The sequence below is a fragment of the Ricinus communis genome, chromosome 3 (genome assembly GCF_019578655.1).
Source record: "Ricinus communis isolate WT05 ecotype wild-type chromosome 3, ASM1957865v1, whole genome shotgun sequence".
NCBI lineage: Eukaryota > Viridiplantae > Streptophyta > Magnoliopsida > Malpighiales > Euphorbiaceae > Ricinus > Ricinus communis.
In genome coordinates this window covers 26,484,724-26,503,071 of record NC_063258.1, presented here as the reverse complement: position 1 = coordinate 26,503,071, position 18,348 = coordinate 26,484,724, and the positions used below count along the sequence as shown (strand labels likewise).

The 18,348-nt window shown below is 27.7% G+C and overlaps 1 protein-coding gene across 1 annotated transcript; it reads right to left on the bottom strand.

Moving 5' to 3' along the window:
• Nucleotides 1-37: 37 nt before the first annotated feature.
• On the bottom strand, nt 38-6,322 carry LOC8276225 (potassium channel AKT1). Its single transcript, XM_002529327.4, has 11 exons — nt 5,918-6,322; nt 4,383-4,748; nt 4,191-4,248; nt 3,776-4,096; nt 3,410-3,655; nt 3,212-3,310; nt 3,066-3,098; nt 2,773-2,958; nt 2,425-2,619; nt 2,244-2,319; nt 38-1,202 (listed from the first exon to the last, which is right to left on the bottom strand). The coding sequence occupies exons 1-11, from the start codon at nt 6,103-6,105 to the stop codon at nt 265-267; spliced, it is 2,706 nt and encodes a 901-aa protein (XP_002529373.1). The 5' UTR covers nt 6,106-6,322; the 3' UTR covers nt 38-264.
• Between the last annotated feature and the right edge of the window lie 12,026 nt (nt 6,323-18,348).

The window sequence follows — 18,348 nt, the reverse complement described above, 5'->3', positions numbered from 1 at the left end:
TTTACCATTAATAGCTTCAATTTCTTTTCTTCAGCTATTGAACAAGAAAACTGTGTATTGAAAGGCTATTGAGATACGAAAGAGGCACATACCTCTGAAGATCCATCTCAGGCAATGATTTTTTACATCGGATCTGCTTGGTCTACTAAAATTTTCACAAAAAATATTGCGAAGGAGAAAAAAAAAGAGAGAGAAACTTGGAAAGAAAAAAAGAAATTAATCAGGCACCAGTTTTGATGCGTCATATACATCATGACCCCTTTCTTAGGGATTATGGCTGTTAGTTTCTTGTGTTTGATCACTGAGAACAGGTAGGGAGTATTGGCGGTTAATCTCTTTTGTCCGATCACTTACAAATAAGATGTGATCGCCATCTCTAATCACTTCAATATCATCAATTTCAGCTCTATCCTTGTTTAAAACTTTGGCATGCGAGAGTCCAAATTTCTTACTGCCAATCTCAACCAACTCCTGCAAATTCCTTGGGAGAAGAACAAGCTTTCCTGCAATTTCTACCTTTTCTGGGCAACTAATTACCACTCTAGCAGGGTTAGTTCCATAATTGTCTACACCTATAGATGGGGTAACTGGAAATGGTAATTCCTTCTCTCCCTTGTGAGCAGCTGACATCATCCCAAAGAGCGAGTTGTGAAAATTATTAGTTCTGCGTCTTGGACGGTTTTGACTCCATGATCTATCATCTGTACCTGTGAACGAACCATCACGGGACAGGGGACGGATATTTGGCTCACTTGTAAATCTCCCAAGAAACCTAATGCCGGGTGGCTGCGGTTTCTCAGGAATCGAAACAACAGTTTCAGTTTTGGGCTCTTTACAAGTTTCGAAAATGAATTTTATTTCTTCGTGTCCTTGTTGGTCAGCTAGATCTCTCGGAGTCCAACCATGGATATCTGGTTTGTCAATTTTAGCACCTTGGTCCAGGAGATATCTAACTATTTCAGTGTTATCCTCACAAACTGCAACATGAAGTGCTGTAGTTCCATTCTTCCTAGGGCAGGTTACATCCCCTCCAAGTCGAGCAATTTCCTTGAGCAAATTCAAGTTGTTTTGTTCAGCAGCAGTGCATGCAAAATGACCTACATCTCCAGATTGTATGTTTGCACCATTTTCCATCAGCAGTTTGGTCACTCCTTCATGACCACCCACCATGGCCTCCCATAGTGGCACGTTCCCTTCAGAGTCTGCATGCATGTCCAATTAATTAATGAATGCTAAGTTATAATTTGTATTGCTTAATGACCGTTCTGAAATCATTTGAAAATGTTCATGCTTACTGAAGTGCACAAGTTAGACCATAAAAGATCCCCTAAAATAACGTTATCATTTATTAAAGATCAGAAGAAAGTAACTGTCAGAAATTTATATAATGAAAAATATTAAGGGAAGATGCACAATGCATCTTATCAGAAAAACACCAAATATTTTGTAGTAATATAAAAATAGACAAAGAGGCAGATTCGAAACGCAATCTTTTCCCGTCAACTGTAAGAACTACAGTTACAGTTGATAACAGACATCCCATGTAAAAACACCGCATGATTGTGTCCGTTTTATATACTTAATTGCTAAAGTCTAACAAGGCTACCTAACATAACAATATCAGTGCCCACACAAGAACCCAATGCAAAATAATTTTATACGCAAAGTCAATAAGTATGAAAAAGTCAGGATAATATATATATATGCATGCTTGGACTGATAAAGTTATGGCTAATAAAGTGACAGGTAATTCATAGCATATTTAAACAAATGCACAATGACATATCTGCATTATTGAGTTTACTAATTTTAGAAAGAACAGTGATGACTAAATCCTGTCACAGGTATAAACTTGAAATCACTAAAATAATAAATTTTCTTGTCACAAAATGAGATCTGATAATGCATGCGTACACATATGATGCATAAATTAAGGGGATCAACTAGCTGTTCTGGATAACAGTATTAGAATGTCAACTGAGATCTGTTTCGACCTATTCAGTTCAATATTTAAAGAACAATGCATATGTCAGATTGTTACAAGTAAACAAATAATATGAAACGAGTAAGAGGATGTATATAGTTAAAGCTTAATAATAACCAATTATTTTTCCTGTTAATAAGCATGCTAACCAGACAATGAGAGAGATGGAACAAAAGATGAAGTCAAATTCAGAATTTATAGTATAAAAGAATGTTAAAATGTGCATAGAACAAGGTTTTGGCAATAGAATAGAATTTACCTTTAGAGTTAGGATCTGCCCCATAATCTAGTAAAACAAGTACACAGTTCTCACTTCCTTTTGATGCTGCTATATGCTAATGGACATAATTTATGAGGAAAAAGGAAAAAAAAAAAAAAACAGCATCAGCACTGGAGATAAAATCAAATATTAATTGCAAAGAAAACAAAATTTCACGTACCAGTGCTGACCTCCCAGTGTTGTCTGATTCGTTTGGATCCAGGCCCCGTTTCAACAACTGATGTAATAAGGAATCATCTCCCCTGAGTGCAGCAAAGCATAGACTGAGAGGTAGGTCCAGTCGACCACGAGCTAGCGTGTTCTCTGTCTCCACCAAAACTCCTTCCATTATTGGATCCTTTTGTTCTTTCAAATGCTGCCCCACCAAGGACAAAAAAGAAAAAGTTAAGCATTGGAAAAGCTTCACAGGAAAATACAATGAAACACTACGGAAATCTCCACGTTTAATGAAAAGGTCTGGATTCTAGTTCTAGATTAGATTTGACCAGGTTCGTTCCAGTCAACATACCTGAAGGAGATTATTCATGATTATGGTCCCATCTCCAATATTTGCCTGAACAATGTTTAAAAATGTAGTACGGTTCAGACGTAGTAGCTGGCTCAGTCTTTTGGTCCGTACTGTAAAAAGTTGTGGCCTATAGCAAAGCACCCCAATCTCACCGCAAAGATCACCAGTTTTTGCCTGCCCAACAACCTGTAATCATCCAACACAATATTATCAAGAACTGACTATAATACTTCAGTCTTCGAGTCATAAGTACGTTTTTGAATGCTTTAAGAGTTTCAAATGACAAGACTTGCCTGTTCAGCTCCATTTTTGTAAACAAGTAGATCCTGTCAATCAAATCATATATTAGAGGCGTATTTTAATATGTTTTTCACTAATATGGCGATTTTAACTTCTAATTGAAACAAAATGGTTGCCAGGAGATTAATCTGAGTTTTACCACAGCACCAGTGACGAGTATATAGAAGTCTGTCGGTGCTTCATTCTGCAAAATCACATCTTCTTTGGGGGGGAAATACTCAGCTTTCATCTCTGATACCTTTGAATTTAATTCACAGAAAAAAAAAAGTGAATATCCACTTAACAAAAGATAATGCAAATCAAGTAAAAAAGTCAGCACCAAATTTGAGCGAATTACCAGCTGGAAAAGCAAGTCATTGGAAACCCCACTAAATAAGTACACCTTGTCTAGGAGAGAATAGAAAAGATAATGGGAAATGCTTGAACGAATTGCTTTTGGAAGGGAATCGAGAGTCTCTTGCTGCTGCAGTCCCTCTGAATCTGTCCTGAACTTCAAACACAGATGTGCAAGCATCTGATCTTGCAGGCGAAGAGGAAGTTGGTTCCTCTGTGCAAAACTTGAAGCTGCTTGTATGGTATCTCTCTGCAATGTTAAAATTAAGGGGAATGATATAAATTTATAATCCAAGAACAGGTAATCATCCAATACAGATAACAAAACTAAGACGCAAATCAACGTACAAAATTAAGAACAGTAACTCACAAATCTTCTAGTTCGGCTAGTCCCATGAACAACCAAGTTGGTCATGTTACCAATCAAATATGCTGTCAATCCAAGGTTGAAAAGCATATAAAAGATATCAAAAATCATCTCCCTTGTATTCACAGGGTGCAGATCACCATAGCCAACAGTCGTCAGAGTAGTAATAGACCAGTATATTGAAGTCACATATCGGATCCACAAACTCTGTTCAAGGAAATTGTCCCCCAAGGATTGTCCAATCCAAGTTCTTCCGGGGTTATGATAGCGTGCAGCAATAAGATAATAGAAGCATCCAGCACTGTGAACAGCGAAAAGGGTGACCTATAGATGATCCAAATGCCAGTAAGGTAATTCATCTTTGGAAAAAATAAATTGTATAATCAATATCAGGGGCATTCTTTTCTTGATTACTTACACAAATAAGTTTGGCACATCGAACCCAGAAGTAGTTATAGTTCCTATCTTTCTCCAGTCTGTTCAAAGAATTATAAAAGCAGAATTACGTAGGGGAAATAGAACACTTCCTAGACGAGCTAAATAAAATTACAAAAGTTCAAAAACTTCCAAATTTGCTTAAATTTAAGAGCTAGAGAGAAAAACTTGCTACCTGGAAAATAAGGCACTGACTCTTCTGAGACGCCAAAGGCGAAGCATATTGAAAAATCCATAGGATTGGAATGGTTTAGGCGAAATCTTTCGAGCAAGTTCAGATGGGATCGTGGATATGACATCGAAAGCAAGCCATGAACTTGTATACTTCCAAGCAATCCGTTTTGGGTCGTCAACAAGCAGGTAAGTAGAATGGTCAAGGTAAGCAACAAAGAAGGTGAGAAGGATATCCACAGCAAAGAATCCATTGACAACATTATCAGTGATAGAGAGTGGTCCCTCTGGTTTCTCCAGAAATCCAAATTCAAAAGGTGATACCCAAGCAGTATAGACGACTAGAAGAACAAGATAAGTTTGCCATATTCTGCAAGAGTTAATTAAAGTATTAGCCAACTTTAGCACATTAAATATTTTACAGCTACCAATTTTTCATGCCACTAAAACTGAGAACTAAAGAAATTGCAAGTGACTAAAGCTCTGCTACAATCGGCTAATATCTGCAATCATTCACACAAAGCAATACGTAGAAGACCCAGGTAGAGAAAAACTTAACTACTTCGACATAAAGTTAAAAAATTTACAAATGGGTAATGCAAGAAAGGTAGAGAAAACAAAAAGAAGATAGTAGAGAACCTGAAAAATGTTCACTGTACAAGTCAAACCAGAAGAAGATTCTTTAGGCCTCCAATCAGGAACATCATTCGGTATGACTCAAAGACAATTCAATAAAATCATTCTAACCAATAGAAAATGATTATTAGATCTCTCACTTTTAGAATACAATTGCTACATTGCAAAGACATGTGAAGAACAATCCAAGTTTTCATTATAACGAAAAAAAAGAACCCCTTTAATTGCCATATAATAACCAGGAAAAGGCTCAAAATAGTCGGTCACCAAGAATCTAAGCAACCTAGGCCATCAAGGATCAACCACTCTCAGAAAGGTTAAAACTTATAATATTACTAGACTTGAAGATTCAGTAACCAAGAATTATTCATAGAAAGGCCAAAACTGATATTTCAATGATTCAAGAAATCAACTTTCTCCAACCTCCCTTTTCCTTTTAACAAAAACAAAGTAATAAACTTCAAGTTACTGGAGGAACAAACAGAAAATAGTCCTTTTTCAGATACCAACAAATGGTGAAAAAACAAATACAAACAAGAAAACCGCCAAAAAAAAACTGAACAAAGGATTCAAAAATACCCATCAAAATAAACAAAAATGACAAGAACAAACTTAAAATTCCCTACTAAAAAAAAAAAGTCCCAGAAAGAGAAAAAAGATGAATAATTATTAAGGAACAGTTTATTGTAATAAACAAAGTGTCACGAGATTCAATGCCATTCTTTTCCACATCCATTCAGAATAAACAATGGTAGAAAATAACTCAACGAGGCAATAATAGCAGTTAAGTCAAAACCAGCCAGCTCAGGAAAATAAACCTAATAAAAACAAAAAATAAATTAAAGGAAGCAAGAAACAAGAAAGAAGAATCAAGAACCAAGAAAAACAACAACAGATAATCACCTGTAACGGCGGTCATAAGGCGAGATAATGAATGTCCTGAGCTTGACTCTCCGGTTACTTCTTGCACCAAGTGAAGGTAAAACTGCATTAGTAAGACTATACTGGCTACCATCTCTAGATAACTGCTCTATCTCTTCCTGCCCACAAACAGAAACCCTAAAGACGCCTCTGTTTCTCAGAGTGTCCATTCTTGAATCCTCAAAACTCGAGCCAAACGTAAGGAATTCAAGAAAAGCTTTTCTTTCTTTCCTTATTAGCTAGGTTGTTTCTTTTCTCCCTTATATGTTCATATATATATGATATCGTTATAGAAGTTGTTTGTATGTGTTTTTGTTTTCTAAACACCCGTGTCCAATATATATAGAGAAAGATACACTTTGCAAGCCTTCTTTGGCTTCCTTTTTCTACTATGATATAATTATTGTGTTTTCGCTTACATAGGGACCTCAGTTTGCAGTTACTCTCTCTGTCCTGTCAACATTCTTAATTTCCAAGAAATGACCTTTTTTTACTACTTTTCCTTTTTTGGCCCAATATCTTCTTCTTCTTATAAATCCTCTTATAGATTTTCGTTTATTTATTTATTCTTAAATCGACAAATCTTTATATTATTTAATTCCTTGAATCTTTCATATTTTTCAACTTAAGATTTTCGATATCTTAATGTTTAAATTTTTCTTATATAATCTCGCCTTCCATATGCTATTCTACGAGTAGCATAATTTCTTTGTATATAAGTTTATCAAAATTTTGAATTTTTTATTTATTTAAACTATTCTTTGATGGCAACAAAATAACTTATTGTAAATCTAATAGAAGAAACTATTACTTAAAGATTTTCAACGTTTATTTATTACTTAATACTTTATATGAATTTGTTATTACTTTTTTATTATGAAAAAATTAAAAACCCAGTTCTTATAATATATTTTTCTAACTATTTTTTCTAAATTTCTATTTTTAATTTAATTTTACTTTTATTAATTTTAAATGTATTGAATTTCTTTTAGATTTCTTTAGCTATCAACCCGAAGATTTTATTGATATAAAAAAAGGATATTTTATTCAGTATTTGTTAAATATTTATTATATTTATATTAACTTATAAATACTTTACATTATAATTTTATAATAATTATATTATAATATGTATGACGAGTAAAATAAATAAATATATAATTAAAATAAGATAAAAATTATATAAATATATTAACAAGGATAGTAGTTTTATGTTTATAATAGCTATTTGAATTTTTATGACAATAAAAAAAATTAATTAGGGATGAAAAATAAAAATAATACTGTTATAATTTTATAAAAAAATATCAATAAAATACTGAAAGGATATCATATTGCAGCTCCAAAAAAACCAAATAAATAAAAATTTTAAGATTTTAAATCTTAAAAAGAAATATTAAACCATAAAAATAAAAAAAATTCAACCTGTTTTCCATATATATGTAAAATAAATTTTTTTATTTCCTCATTTTCATTGTACACCTATTTATTCGCCCAAATGCCATATACAAATTTTAATTATTTCTAGTCTTAAAAGTGTTTTGATCCCATTCAAGGTGGGAATCTGAGGGCTGAGCTTTCACTACATGCTAGACGTCTGTAAGGTACGTTTTTACGTTTTTCAAAAATTCTTTCCTATTTCTTCGAAAAATTAATTCTTTATAATTATTTATCATAAACTTGGTAATTTATTAATTAATATATAAATAATAATTACATAAGTTAGTTAAAACATATTTAATACACTGTATTATATTTAATTAAAATATATAACTTGTTAGTGAATATATTGATTATATTTATATAAATTAATATAAAAATATAAAATAAATATACTGTTCTTGAGATTTATTTTATATATGAGTAGAAATTAGTTTTGTAAATTCATAAAATTGCTATATATCAAAAATATATATATTAAAATATTAGCGGAATATTTTAAGATTCAACTTTTATATATGGATATAGATATAAGAATGCCACGGATGTTTAGATGGTAAGTAGCTCTCACAAGGAGGGATTAATGGGATTGTCAATACCCACAACATTATTAGATATCAAAGAGGAAGAGATTCTAATTTGAAAACTCAGTTAAATTGAGATATATAGTTTAGGAATCTTAAAATAACAGGTTACGAAATTATAATTCTAATTCCTTACACGTTGGTACAAAATCTCAGGGTAGGTAAATTTTCAACAGTTTGACCGCTAAACAGAATAGAAGACTTGTGTCTGTTTTTCAATGTCATTGTCCAAAATAAACACATTCCAAATGTTTCCCTTTACTACCAACTAGTGTGTTCTTTTGTTTTAAAGAATTCTTTTACTTTAGCAAACAGTATCGTTGGTTGGCTACGGAAACTTCTCATTTTCATGTTATTTTGGCTATAGAAAATTCTAGGTGTAGGTATTGGTAATGAAATTATCCACGTTTAAAACTCTAACAACCTGATGATGTTCTCACATAATTATATGTGAATATATTCTCAATCTCAAAAATAATAAAATTCAAAACGATTTAGATCTATATCGTTGCGTTATTAGTAAAATGTCAATAAAATAATCAAATTTTACTTTTCAGTCAATTTGACTTCATGTGTATATGATCAATCAGCTTTTAGTTTCTTTCACTTTTATATATTACGATGAGCTTATTAAAATAATTATTTATTTTTCTATACAAATAAAAAATTTTGTTTAAATTAAAATTTACTATTAGATTAATTCTACGAGTACAGTAATTGATTTTCTATTACATCATGAGACACAAAATATATATCAAATTAGTTGAAAAATAAGAGTTACGAGGTGATGATCAAATAATCATTTGAAAGAGAAAAAAAGATTATGATTGGAAGAGGAAAATAATTATGGGAACGGTAAGAGTATCCAAATCTTAATATATCATTTCAGAAAGTTATTATCTAAATTATCTTAAAAGCAAACTCCCTACATCAGTATAAGGCGTTTAGGGATGACATATTTCTCTTTGATCTTAAATACAAAGATCCTATTCATATTTTATAGGGTAAATTTTACTTTAGGTTGATGATATATTCGGATATCACAATATAATTGTTAGTATATATATATATATATTTTAAAAATAAAGCTAAAGGGGTTTTAGTACTGCTAAAACTAAAATGTAGTAAGTTTATGATACGAATTAAAGTATATGGATTATAATATACGACAAAGACACTTTAAAGCCAAAGACTACAAACGAAGTTTTCCATAAGAGTGTTAAGGGGAAGAGATGATCCTTACCGCCAACATCAAGTCACCGAAAGGTCCAACAAAATCATAAACTTAATCAAACTCCCATCTCTAGTATTGAGGAAAATAACACCGAGAAATATAACCGATTAAAAAAAATTAAATGAATTTTTTGAGAATATTTTAAAATCAATAAAAAAATTATTAATTTTACTGTGTAAATTTTATTAAAAATATTATTTTTTAAATTTACAGTGTGATTGTTTTACGGTTATTTTAATAAAAAGATATTTAAAAATAAAAATTAGAAAACTATATTCTTAATATTTTAAAATACTAAAAGAAAAATATATATATAAATAAATTCAGTAAAAACAAAAAAAAATATTTTTTTCCTAAAAGATAATTAAGTTTGATTTAAGTTTATAACTATCAAATTATTTTGATTTACTTTGATTTTAAGCATAAGAATTTATATATTTCAAATACGTCCAATCAAATATGTTGATTAATAAGAAATACTTTTGTATACTAACAAAATTAAGTTGTTAAATTAGATGCTATTTATCTCGATAAAAATACAAATAATATAATATATATCTATTTAGTTTGGTTTTGATCTATATTAAAAAGAATATATTTTAATTAGTTTTATTAATTAAATAAGATTTTAAACCAAGCTGACTAAATGTTCATCCGGTCGTATCCAGTGTCTCAATATAATCTAGTTGACTTTGGGTTCATTCACCTCCTCAGTTCTCCATATCTACATTTTGCCCTCTATCAGCTCAGGTGACCCTTCTTCCATTTTTCTTTATTTCTTATTATTTTTTGCTAATAATTTAATAGGGTATCTTGATTATTTTGTTCGACTTAATTTTAGCAACTAGGTCTTCTTCAACGTGCCCATGACCCTGCCAAAATGGCAATAAATTTTTATGTTTGTCAATTCTACGTTTTGTATTTGAAAAAAATGGCTTTTTGGGTTGCAAGTTGTGATTAAATAATAATACGAAGTTTAATTATTTAGGCCTTTTCTTGGATGACGAGGATTGTACAGGAGGGAGGTGACATATAAGTGCAAGGGTGGATATAGATTGATGCTATTAATGTACATTTTTATATATAAAGGTCAAATTATCATACCACACATGGGATGATTTAATGTTTTTGTTTTTAATATTGAATTATATGGGTCGGTCGGAATTAATTTAACTTTATTGGATTGAACTAGACAAATTTTATAAATACATTAAATAATAATTGTAATAAAATAACACTGGTTTTAAAATAAATATTATATAATTATATGAAGTTATCTTTATCAGATCCATGGCTTGAACCTGTTGTTCCATCTAATTAAGTCTGCTTTTACATATATATAGGAACAACACTATTTTTATATACTCAAACTGGATATTATGTTTGCCCTTAATAAATTAACCCTATATGCATTTATAAACAAGATTTTACAAAAATATGAACCAAATATTATACATAGTTATCATTTATATTTAAAAGATTCAAGTATTTATGCATACTTATATTTGATAAAAGTCTGTATCCTCAAAAACATGTAAATATTCAATAATAATTTAATTATGTTAGATGAAATAAGATAATTGGCTTGTTAATTAATTTCAAGAATCTATACTAATTTTAATTAACTCACTCATTTTCACAAGCAGGAGTGGATCTTTTAAGGGAGGTGGAGTGGCGAACAAAAATAAAAACTTCTTCTTTATGAATAATTTGGTATCTTATTTGTTTACAAATAGTTAGTGTTGGAAAAAGTCCGATTACATAATATTTCTCTCAAACTCTTTATGATTAGAGCATCTTTAATAGCACTTTTTATTTTGAAAAGCATAATTTATATAATAAAAATATAAGAGATTTTTAAATATAAAGAGAAAAAAATTATTTAAATTTAATAGACTACTCATTATTTTAATTTCTTTTTTCTTTTCCTTTTAACTTTATCCAATGGAAAAACTACAATTGTGATGCATTTATTAAATTAAAAATAAAGAGTTAAATAAAAAACATATTGGAATTCTTTTTTATAATATGATTTTTTTTAATAAAAACTTTTAACATATAAAAAAAGCATTAGAAATATTCTTATAGTCAAGAGTCATATCAAAAGTGTCTCATAGGATTTCCAAATTATTATAATTTATTAAGAGAAAATTGTTTCATGATGCCTGCATTCTAAAACTTTAATGAATTTCAATGACTAATAAAAGAAAAACATAGCAGTTCACATATTAATAAAAGATGATAGCATTCAATATATAATGATGTAAAAAAGCATTACTCATTTCTTTTATTACATAAAAACATGAAGAATAAGCATTTGCTTCGCATTTCATAGGAAAAATCTTATATTCTTTCAAAATAATAACTTAATTTTTTGTAGTTTAAGGATTATTACATCTTTTTTGAAATTAAAATTTTGCGTTATCAAAGAACAAATAGTCTTGCTCTAGCAATGTCACAAGTTCTTTTTCTTCCTAAAAAAAGGGACAAATTTGTGTAGTTTTCCTAATACAGATAACTTTTTTTTTTTTTTCCTGTTATGCAAGCAATAATTGCAAAAGAAATTTAAGGATGGATACCTTTCAAATCCAAATATAATGTCGGAGATTCACTTGGTTCGAGCATGAGGCTATCACATAATTGTTTTGTGCATCGTTTGGATTCTTCATTCCACCACCTTTTCTTTCCATTCTTATGATATTTGATAGATGCTGTATACCTGTAGCCCATTATCAACCATATAAATCAAATGTTTTTTCTAGTATATCTGACTAAATACGCAAACTGCTATCAATTTTAATGTTAAAAATTCAAATTATAAAGAGAACAGTGATGTCTGGGTTAAAATCTCAGTAGGAAACCAATGAAAAAAGTATTCCATAAATTAAAGGCGTTGCTCTATTTGAAATGGTGTTGTTTGCCGATTTTACATACCTCTGAAAACAGGAAGTCCAAAATGAAGCTTTGGCCACAGTTTGCAGCATCTTAAAATCTCTACTGCAAACAACAGAAACAGTTTATCATTTTAATCAAAACAAATGAAGATTATAATTATTTTAGTACTAAAATCGTCTCTGAAACTGTTAATTCTTTGGTTTGAACCCTAATTGGAGCTAATCAACTAAAAAAAACAACTTAGCTGACTATGAAATTCATTTTAGGCACTCATCACTTCCACTCAATACATGAGACAGCATGATAAAGTTATAAATCAATTAAAGTTTGTCAATGACTTCTTGGTTTCATAAGCAGTACTTGGAAGAAACAATAATGCTTAATATTATCAATTAGAATATAATCTGATTGATGTTTTTTATTTTTTTAATTGAAGAAAATGATGCGTTCCCCCGTTTGTTATTAGTTTATATTAATGAGACGTTCATTTTATTTAGGACATATATAAGAAAATGTTATATTATTAACCAGTCATTGGTCTTAATGATTTAAAAAATAAAAAGATAATCCTTCAAATTGTTCGGAAAATGATGAATGGCACCGGCAACCTTAAAACTAGGTAGTGTGACTAAGTTTGAGATTTGTCTTGAGATTTACCGGAAAAGTTTCTTTTTTTTTTTTCAAGAAATATGAACATAAATGAGAATTGATAAATATGTTTGATATACAAAATATAAATATAAATATAAATTAATATATATATATATATATATATATATATATATTTATTTATTTATTTTTAATAATTATCATCGTGTTGATAGAGTAATAGATTACAATTTTGTGGTAAAAGCACTTTATTCGATGACACTAAACCACATATCAATTTTATAGATGTCTTTCACCGAATCTGGTTATTTGAATGTTAGGTTAGATTTATTTTTTTTCACTTCTCATATAGAAGGGGAACTCAATATTCCCATAATGGATGACTATAAAATTTATATAAAAAGAGAACTCAACATTTTTACAATGAAGGATTATAAAATTTTTACTAATATTTATTTATAAAACTAATTAATAAAAAAAATTAAAAAAAGTAGGAGAGAGAGAAGGATTTTTCCTACGTTCTGCAAGAGTTCCATCTTAATGGATAGATTCATTTTCCATTCCATTGATCTAAAGTCAATGGGATAATAAGTTGAAGTAAATGGCCTCACTTGAATCATCAATTCCATTAACCCAAAACTATTAAAATTAAAATAAATGTTGGGATGCGACTTTACTTCTTATGCTATAATAATTTTGGCATTCCATATTTCATACTAGTGCCATTTCTTTTGGTGAGGTTTGAATTATTCATTTTTTTAAGATATATTTAGATATTTAAAATTTAATTATTTGATTATTTTAATATTTTAACTTTTAATTTAATATGATAAATATTTAAATTTTATTTTTATAACTTATTAAATTTAGTTTGCGTTTTAACTTAACAACGCTTGAAACATTAGAACAACTATGCATAATACACGTGGTATGTTAAATAAAGCTACATATCAAGAAGTGTTTAAATATTATAGAAAAATATAAATTAAAATGTTTATTAAATCAAATTGAAAATAAAATACTAAAATGATTAATTCATAAAAATTTAGATGTTTAAATATATATTTATTTTTTTATTTATTAGAAGGCGAATAAATCATAGACTATACAAAATAAGATAATCATCTTCTTACATTCATTATAAAAATAAAAATAAAACTCATGTAATCCGGAAGAGAGAACTTGAACTCGAAACCTCTCAGTTACTATTTAAGTTAGGCTCAACTTCTTTATATTCTTAAAAAGTCTTTAAATATTTTATAATTAATACAAATATGAGCAGGGTGCTGCTTTGATAAGAAGCAATTTTAATATTATAAGCTACTTCTAAAAATATTAAGTAATAAGCTTATTTCGAAAAAGATCTTAACTAATAAACTTTATTTCATCATTTAACAATACTGCATTTATCTTTTTTAAAAGCAGATTGATCTGTGGGTTGATTAATAAAAAAAGAAGGGAGAAACTAACAAAAGAATTAAAAAAAAAAAAAGACAACAACACGTAAGACATGATTACTAAACCATTATAGAAAAAGGAAAAGAAAACACTATGTTAATTATTTAAAGTTTCAAATCATAATATCCAAAACAATTGAAAATTGTAAGAGACATCCAGGACACATCCTGATCGTCCATCATAGTATCTGTACCCAAAAGGGTGGCCTTATTTCACACTTTATTTCATTAAGGTCGGACCAAATATTCTTTTAATTTACAATATCATTTTATCCATCCGTATAAATTAAGTTATTAAGTCAAATAAAATTAATGAATTATTATATAAAGCAACTTACATTTAGTTTTTTTATATATGCTATATTAAACCTTTCCCTTAACTAACTTTTACTCTTAAAATTATTGTTTATAGAGTTTTTTTTATTAGCATTCTTAATAAATGTCTTCAAAAATCAGCTATTATGATAAAACAAATAAGTCTATAAAATACTTAAAATAATAATAATAATAATTTATTTATTCTAATCAAAGTACATTAACTTATTAAGTGGATATTGCAGATTTTAATAATAAAATTTCAGACGTAAATCATATAAAAAAATTAACTAAATATAATAAGTAATAAAAACGAATAAAGAAAATAGTATAAATAATAGGCCTAATTATTAATTAAATTCTAAACTTCAAATTTTTGACAATTTTATTTAATTATTTTAAAATCTTAAAATAAATACCTACATTTTTAATTTATTTTTAAAAATATTTTTCGATAACAACTTTTGAAATATTATAATGAGAGAAATAACATGGCAAGTCAATATTATTTACTAACACAAAAATTAGTGAGTTAGTAATTTTTTTTTTTTTTTGCATTTAGATGTAAAATATGTAAAAGAATACACATACATGAGAATTTTAATAGTTATATAATTAAATCTAGGATAAACTATTTTTGCTAATTTATAATTATTATTTTTTTAGTAAGTACAATCGAGTTCTTACATCAGTTTTTCACCGTGAGACTTCATAAATTGTCATCGAAAGATATTTTTAAAAATAAATTAAAAAATAAGTATTTATTTAAAATTTTAAAAGAATTAGATAAAATTGCTAAAAAAATCTAAAATTTAGAATTTAATTTATAATTAAGCCTAAATAGTATGGTTTTTATTTATTTATATATTATATAAATAATAAATGTTAAATACAAATCCAAATTTGTTTTATTGTTAAAAAATAGGATGTTGCTCGTTTGTCACAGTTGAAAAGATATATAGTTTCTTTTCTTCTTTTTCTTTTTCTTTTTTGGTTCACATATAAGAATGTTTTTCATGTTAATTCTTTTTAAGTTCTTAAACAATTTGAACATGAAGTACGAAGGCATTAAAAAAAATGCATTAATCATACACTTGTCCGATTTGCAGAAATTAAAAAAAAAAAAAACCCATTTAGAGTAGAGGCAGCTAACATAAGAATCAAATCATGTAGAAATTCGTATGTTTGTCTTGTAGGAGGAAAGGCAAAACCAAACTTAGACAATAAGCTTCATTAATGGCAGCAATACTAAGAAACTATGGCAAAAAATGGGCTGCCACCCGTGGTTAAGATCATCTACTGCAGCCAAAGATAAACAAAATTTTCTTCTTTCTTTTTGTCTCTTTTTCAGAATTTGAGAGTATATAGAGTGTGAAGCAAAGCAAATCTATAATATATGTATCTAAAGAAGACTCCAGATTTTATATGACAAAATTTTATGAAGCAATTTTATATTTTTTTTAAAATAATATAGATACATTTATTAAAATATTAACTATAACTCTTGTTAAAAAAATTAAATGTAATCTAAACACTAATTATGAATATAGTATTTATAATTTATTTAAATATAAGACTATTAAATACTATAATAATTATTATAGCTACTATAAATTAATAGTAAATTTTATTATCCTTTTATAATATATGTTTATATTTATTTATGTATACATATATATAAATTAATTAATTAAATAAAAAATTAAGAAAAAGTTAAAACATGTTAAAGAATTTATTAATTCAACATAATAAATAAACAAAAACTTGGTAAATATATTTGCTTCTCATATTTAGTTTTGTGAAATTTATAATGTTCTATTTAACTATTAAATTAAAATACCATATTAGTAAGGCATAACAAGATTTAACATAAATATCACAGTTTAATAATATTTTAGTGTTGTAATTAATGCTAAGTTCATCGTCAAATACATGTGCTCTTTATAACATTGAAAAGCTACTAATGAATGAATTAAGGTCAAATTAAGGGTGTAACAGTGAAAAAGTAGTGGGACAAAATAGACGGCAATGTATGAAACCTTGGGAAGGAGAGGGCCCTCCATTTTCTCAAAATATTTAAAAAAACATGCACATTCTATACAGGTAGAGTCAAATTTCATCTTTTTGTCTTCCTCCTCTTTCTAAAAAGTATATCCCCCTTTCCAGGAAAAGCAATTGAAAACTCTGTTCCCTACCCTACTCTGAATTTTAATTTAATTTTAATTAATTTTATCAATTCATTTATATAAATCCTTATTTTAATCTAATATATAAATTTTAGAATTGTAAATAACTCTTACCAGATTTTCACAACACTCATTTCAGTATAGGTTGAACCATATTAGTAACTATTAATCATATCTTATAAATTTATGAGATGAAAAATAATAAGTAATGCATTAATGTTAAACACATATTCTATAAATTTTTAATAAAATAAAATTAAAATTATTAATATAAAAAATTTACATACTCTTGAATATTCTAAATTGAAAAAAATTATATTGACAAAACTGTACAGTTATATATTTAATTTTTAATTAATATCGTTCATACTTTTGAATTATTAATTTTTTTTAATATCTCAATCGAAATTGAATAAAAGTGAAAAGAGATTCAAAAATTGAACAAAATTGGTTGGGGTGGTTCAAATAAATTTTTTATTTGATTTCGGTTTTATTTCTAGAAATTAAAATTATTTTGGTTTATAATTTACTTTGTCAATAGATTTAATTAATTTCAATCGATTAATATTTATATTTTTAGTATAAAAAAAAGATTATTTTTCAGTGTTTTTTTTTTTATTCAGAAAAGGAACCGACAGTTTGGCACTCGTAATCTCAGCTAAACTTGATCCAAGATTCACTCGAATCGGACGCTTGTCTCGAGACATTGCAGTTGAGGTGGGTTAATGAGAATATTAGGGTGTATCTGTAGGCACCAACATGAGTGGGCGCCACTTTCATTTATATGAATGATTATTTAAATGTACATGGCACTTAGACAAAGACTCATGTCGCCCAACTCCATCCCAGATTCAATTACCTCAGCTTCATAATTATCCTACTTCACACGTAATTTGACTAAACAAATCTATATAGGACTCTGGGAATGCCACGGCAACTTTCTCTTAACTATTTTTTTATTGAAATCTCGATTCTTAGGTATTATTATATGTTCTTTTTTAAGATCATGAATTTTTTATTTAATAAAAAATAAAAATAACTATGATTAAAATATATAAAAGAAAAATCTTAGTTCAATAGTAAAAACCTGTTTTTATATTATTCAATCGTGTTGATAAAACTGTTTTAATTTATAACTCGACGACATGTGTGCTCCATGTGGTAGTTATTTTACATTACAAATTTCCTCTCTAGTCTTTAAAAATATCCGATTAGGAGAACATCACTAAAAAAGACCTTTTACTACCAAACATACAATTTATGAAATCTCATAAAAAAAAATTGAATTTCATAAAGAATATATCAAAAATTGTATTAAAAAAAAAACTCCACAAAAGGAAAAATAAAAAATCTTAATAATAATAAAGAAAAAAATAAATAGATATGAAATATTTGTATTTATTGATCAAAATAATATGATATATATAAAAATAAAAAAGACTATTTCCAATTTAAAAGATGATCGGCAGGGATCAAAAGAAAAAAATTACAATAAAGAACAATAAAAAAAAAGGTAGAAAGATAACTAGATTTTTTTTTTATAGATTTTGTCAAAAACTATTTTTTTTTTCTTGCATATTATTATGTTAATCTTAATAAAGAAAATAATAATTTGAGAAGATAAGTTTTAAATTTGAGTCCATTTATAATTTTAAAAAATCTCAAACCATGGCGATTATGTTCTTTCTATTTT